Here is a 6,000-nt window from a genome sequence, read left to right as displayed (position 1 = left end):
TTGTTGTTGTTTGTTGCCATTGAGTTGATTATGACTAGGCTAGCTGGCTCGTGTCTTACTGAGTTTCACTCATTCACTCTCACTTCCATTGCTGTCTAGTTAGAACCAACTCATAGCTTTCCCTCCAGCAGGTTTTCAGAGGCTACTGTAACTCCTACTGTGGTGGGAGGAGGTTGCCAGGCTTTTACAAACCAGTGGGTGGTTGCAAACGAACTGTCTTTGGGCTGGTAGTGCAACTCCTTTGGACTAGACCACCAGAGCTCTGGTACACATTGCACCATTAACCCGAAGGCAGTATTTCTCTAGTGGTTTGAACCCTCCCCTGGTTCTGTGGAGGGAAGAAGACAGTCTCCTCCCAAGTAATTTACAGCCTCTGAAAACCCTCTGGAGGGTTAGCTCTGAGTTTGCTTCTACTTGACAGCAGTGAGAGTTTAACTACTTCGGAGTATTTTCTTGTGTAGAGTTTTCTAAAAAAGAAATGAACAGAAGGCAGATTACCAGGCCTTTTCTTTCCTTTTCTTTTCTTTTTTCTTCTCTTCTCTTCTCTCCTCTCCTCTCCCCCCCTCCCCTCCCCTCCCCTCTCCTCTCAAAAAAATAGTTTACACCCAGATTGCAATGGTCTTCTTTATTTATAACAAAAGAGAAGATAGTGACTGCAACAATGAGTTTGAGCAGGAAAGGGAAAGGTTTCAATCTCTCATTTATAGGGTGGCTGTAAGCCATAGTTTTACAGACATTTTATTTTCAAGGTACCTCTGGCTGGGTTCAGACCTTCAACCTTTCTTTGGTCAACAATTGAGTGCAGACTACTTGTGCTAACTTGAGACTGTCTCCTGATTTTAACATTTGTATCGTTCCGTCCAACCAATGGACCATTATGATATGATAAAACCAAACTCCATTGCCTGCAGTCAGTTCCCACTCCTAGCAAACTTAGTTAGCATCAGTTCCCAAGACTATAACTCTTTATAGGTGGAGACTCCCCATTTTTCTTCCAAGGAGCAGTTTGTATTCAAACTGCTGACCTTTTGGATAGCAGTCTGACATGCTAAGCAGTAAGCTGTCAGAATTCCTTAATATACACTTCTGTATCATAACTAAAGTTCGTAGTTTACCTAAGGGTTTGTTCTTTGTGGAGTACCATCCTATGGATTTTAGTAAATAATGGCATGTGCTCATTATGCCATTATTTGAAACATAGTCTGAAACTATCATACAAAATAGTGTTATTGCCCTAAATATGTCCTGTGCTCTACACCTGTTTAGTTTACTATTAGCATTTCTTGAAAAAAGAGTGTCTTTGTGATCCAATTACACTACCAACCCAAAAGCATTTGAATCCACCAGCACCTCCATGCGAGAAAGGCCGGCAGTCTGTCCTTGTGTGATTTACCGCCTCTGAAAACTCACTGGAAGGTCAGCTCTGAGTCAATTCTGACTTGATGGTATGTCTTTGTTGTGTACAGTAGAGTTAGAAGTGACTCATAGCTGACCCTCTGGTGGGTTTTCAGAGGCAATTAATCACATGGGAGGAGATTGCCCATCCTTCTCCCACAGAGCAGCAGGTGGCCTCGGAGCATGTGCCTTTGGGATTGCAGCACAGCTTCTTGCTACTATCTGAGAGTAATTAAAAGTCTTACAGGGCTCATGTGGCACAGGGCCCAATCTGAAAGGTCACTGGTTTGAGTCTGCCAGTATCTCCAAAGGAGACAAAGAGAGCAGTCTTCTGCCATAAAGATGTAAAGCCTTGGAAACCTGATGGAGAGTTGCTATGAATTAGAACTGACTTGGTGGCAGTGAGTTTCTTTTAAAATGAAAAGTTCAGGGACCCTGTTGGCATAGTGTGTTATGTGCTAGCTGGCTAAGCAAAAGGTAGGCTTCTGAATCCACCAGATACTCCACCAGAAGAAGATGAGCAGTTCCCTCCATTAAGATTTACACCTTCTAAAACCCAGAATGGACTCACTGGAAGTAGTCTAGTGTTTGCTTTTAAAAGTAAAGATCTCAGTATAAATTGAAGCAATTTTTCTGTAGACAGTTGTACCGAGGAATTATCATGCATAATATAATGTACTGTAGTGTAATGTAATATTATCTGTTGTTTTTCTTGTGTACCATAGAGTGGGAACAGACCTATACCCAACCCTCCAGTGAGTGGAGTCTAATCTAATCTAATCTAATCTAATCTAATCTAATCTAATCTCTGGTGGCCTAGTGGTAAAAAGCTGTGCTGCAATCCTGAAGGCACACAGTTCAAGTCCACCAGCAACTCCACAGGAAATCTCCTCCCATGAGATTAACTCCCTCTGAAAACCTGCTGGACGATCATCAGCTGTGAGTCACTTCTGACCCTGTGGCACCTAACAGCAGCAACAACAATAATAATAATAAAAGCAGTTGTCTTCTGGCTAAATCAAACTCCTTTGGACCCCTTTATGTCAGTGTAGAACTGTGCCTGGTAGGGCTTTCAGTGGCATATTTTGTATTCACCAGGCCTTTCTTCCTTCCAGGGTGCTCTGGGTAGACAGAGTCAAGGTCATGAACATCTCCGTCATCCTTAAGAGGTTTCTTTGTAAATGTTATGTGATTTTTCTCTCTTTCCCTTCATTTCCCATGTAGTCATTGGCTTGCTTTCAGCCAGTATAGATTTGGTTGCGGATCGTACTTCTGTTTCCTGACACCAGTCTTTAAGTCCAGGCCACGGTTGCCTGAGCCTGAGGGCCCATCTCAAATAAAGCTGTTGTTGTTAGGTACTGTCAAGTCGCTTGGGACCTATAGCTGCCCTTTGCACAACAGCTCTGAACCCTTCCCTATCCTGAGTTGGTCTCACTGTTTTGGACACACATAATTCCATTACCCCAGTTACTTTATCAATCCATCTGTACTTCAGAAAGCCACTTCACTTTCCTTTGACGAGATGATTGTGCCATTCAACCCCAAGGCTTTTCCTTTTACTGATAATGATTCTAAGCCTACATTGCCAGAAACCAGATGTTTTTGTTAAAAAATGAGAAGTTTCTGAAGGAAAGAAAGGCAGCTCTCTTTCATAGGGTCTGTTTTCTTTTATGTCTGTATTCTTTCCTTGGGTGCCACATTGGATCCTGATGTGTGGATTGGTGTTGAGAAGAGAAATAAGTGAATATTGAGATAGAAGAGCTAATATTGGTCAAACTTAAGGATTAAAACAGAGTTCTTGGGTGTGTAAACCTCTGACCCTACCCCAAGATTCCTTAAATAAAGTCCTAGACGCTCACATGTGAAACACCAGGTGTTGAAACCTCCGAGGAGCACAGTTCTACTGTGACACGTGGAGGGATCACTATGAGTTGAAATGAACTCAAGAGCAACAGTTTTTTAGAAGTTGAGGGGAAGATGTGGGACCTTCATAAACCCAGGAATTTTGAGGAATTTTCCTGGCTTTGCTCTTTTCTGAACCTTCCTGATACTCTTTCTCTACAAAAGAGTTTTTTTTATCTCATGGTGAGGAAGTGGGTATTCTATGTTGCAAAGGCCATATGAAAACCTGAAGGTGGGGAGAGAGAATTTCTAGGAAAAGAGAATGTCTCATTTTCTTGCTTCTAGACATGGGGGAGTCATCTGTTTCATACTTGCCCTTCACCTGATTTTTACGTGTCCTGAACCCGGTGCCCAGCTTTTCATGTGAGCGTTCATCTGCCAGCATATTTTTGAGTTGGCAGACTCAACTTCTGAGAAATTTGGATGTTAACAATGGATTGACTGTTCCATACAGAATGAAGATGTGGCTCTTGGGATTGGTGGTCAGTTTGGTCCTTGGGACCTTGCATTCAGAGGGACATCGGTGGAAGCGGACCCCTGTAGACCCTGAGACAAACATGAATGTGGTAAGTTTCCCAGAGTAACCTGCTTTGAACACTGTGGCAGTGTTGATTATTTTTTAAAATTGAGTTATATGGCTCCAAATAAGTCACAAACTGGTTCTTTCTATTTTGTTTTTGCTCTTCTTGAATTTTGGATTTAGTTTGGTAGACTTTTCATTCTATATAATACGTATTTTAGGATTCCTTTCTTGGTCTGTTGTTGTTGTTGTGTACCTTACTGTTGGAACAGACCCATAGCTGACCCTCCAGCGGGTTTTCAGAGGTAGTTACTCACACGGATTGAGACTGCCAATCCTTCTCCCACGGAGTAGCTGGCAGATTTGAACTACATGCCTTCAAGATTGGAACTCAGATTCTTGCCAGTAGGCCACCAGAGCTTCCTCTGCTTGGTCTAGTGGATAACTAGACATGTTGCCAACCCAAGGGCAAGCAGTTTGAATCCACCACCTGCTCTGTGTGTGCAAGCCAGTCTCTTACGCAGTTTTCAGCCTCTGAAAACCTGTTGGAGAGTCAGCTAGCTACAGGTCAATTCAAAGGCATTTAAGGTTAATGTTTTGGGTTTTTTTTTTGTTGTTGGTACGAATGGTTAATGTGTTTGGCTGCTAACTGAAAGGTTAATGTTTGGCATCTACTCAGAGGCACCTAAGAAGAAAGGTCTGGAGATCTGCTTATGAAAAATGTGTGGAGCACAGTTCTGCTCTGACACGCACGGGGCTGCCGTAGGTTGGAACTGAATTGACAGCAAGGTTTTTTATTGTTCTTCAGTGATGCATAGTGCTCCGTTGTGTGTACATGCCATAGTATCTTCATCCACTGATGGATATTTGGGTTGCTTTCATCCCTTTGCTACTGTAAATAATACTCCAGTGACTTTGGTGTACATAGAGCTCTCTGTTCATGGTGCAGCTCTTCTTTTCTTAAGATATAGGCCTAGTAGGGAGATTGTTGAGTCAAATGGGATTTCCATTTACAGCTTTTTAAGGACATGAATGGGGTTTCAAGAGCTTGTGAGCCTCTATCTAAAGTGGTTCTATTGGTCTCTCCCTGTCTGGAACAAAGAAGAAGGATGTACTAAAACAAAGATGTACTAAAATAGTCCAAAGGGCTAATGGACCAAGCAGACCTCAACTTCCATGACCCTGAAACCAGGAGCATTAAGGGGTGCCCAGCTACCACTGCTGACCACTCTCAACTGATCCCAAGATCCTTGGTAGTGTGTGTGTGGAAAGTAGAATAAGACCCATCAAACCAGGAACAGAAATCACCCCCATGGCTCCACTCTCAGCTAAATGATAGGCAGTCATATAAAATGACCAGTAACACCAAGGGCCACTCATTCCTTAGCATAACCAACTGTTAAGTCAAGAGAGTAGTATTTATTCAAGGACAAAGCCTAGGAAGGGGTAGGATTACAGAGAAGAAGAGGCAAAGTGGTATTCGTTGTGGATATTATCATTATGAAATAAAATGTGTGAATGGTTGAAAAACCACTTTGCTTTGTAAGCTTTGACTCAAATAATACTAATAATATTTGGAAAATTAGGTACAATTGGTGTAACACATGCCAGAATGAGAAAACAACACCCATGAGTAACAATTGTAGGTCAAGCAAATGGAAGGGCAATATGCTGGCCCATTGGTAATAAGTTGTGTTGCCAACCCAGAGATAATCAGTTCAAATCCACCAGCTGCTTGATAGGAAGATGGGCAGTCTCCTCCCATACAGTTTACAGCCTCTGGAAACATGCTAGAGGTGAGCTCTGAGTTGGTACCAGCCCAACAGCACACAGCTACAACAACAACAACAGCAAAGCAGGTGGAGGGTCCACTCTTGGTGTTGGCTGCTAGATTCAACAGAGTACAATTTCAGTAATGGATTATTTCAAGTTTGGTGAATGTCATTGATATTTTGTTTTCTTTTTTTCCTGTTTATGTAGGAGATCTTGTCAGAGTCCCTTAATAGAATTTCAACTGTTTTTTATTTCTGTAGAGCGAAATTATCTCTTATTGGGGCTTTCCTAGTGAAGAATATCACATTGAGACTGAAGATGGATATATTCTTTGCCTTAACCGAATCCCTCATGGGAGGCACAACCGTGTGGACAAAGGTATTGACATTTTCTGTGGGGAGACGGGGAAG

General features: G+C 42.3%; 1 protein-coding gene across 1 annotated transcript in view; it reads left to right on the top strand.

The window, feature by feature from the left end:
• The first annotated feature begins 3,746 nt into the window (after positions 1-3,746).
• The window catches only part of LIPA (lipase A, lysosomal acid, cholesterol esterase), a 34,778-nt gene continuing 32,524 nt past the window's right edge, over positions 3,747-6,000 (top strand). Inside the window, exons 1-2 of the mRNA XM_006880325.1 lie at positions 3,747-3,863; positions 5,851-5,968. Coding sequence (XP_006880387.1) covers positions 3,753-3,863; positions 5,851-5,968 — 229 coding nt within the window. The 5' untranslated portion in view covers positions 3,747-3,752. The remainder of the gene's footprint in view (positions 3,864-5,850; positions 5,969-6,000) is intronic.

Source organism: Elephantulus edwardii, unplaced genomic scaffold (genome assembly GCF_000299155.1).
Source record: "Elephantulus edwardii isolate Elephantulus edwardi_28Jun2011 unplaced genomic scaffold, EleEdw1.0 scaffold00007, whole genome shotgun sequence".
Classification (NCBI taxonomy): Eukaryota; Metazoa; Chordata; class Mammalia; order Macroscelidea; family Macroscelididae; genus Elephantulus; species Elephantulus edwardii.
This window is presented reverse-complemented; position numbering and strand designations above follow the sequence as displayed.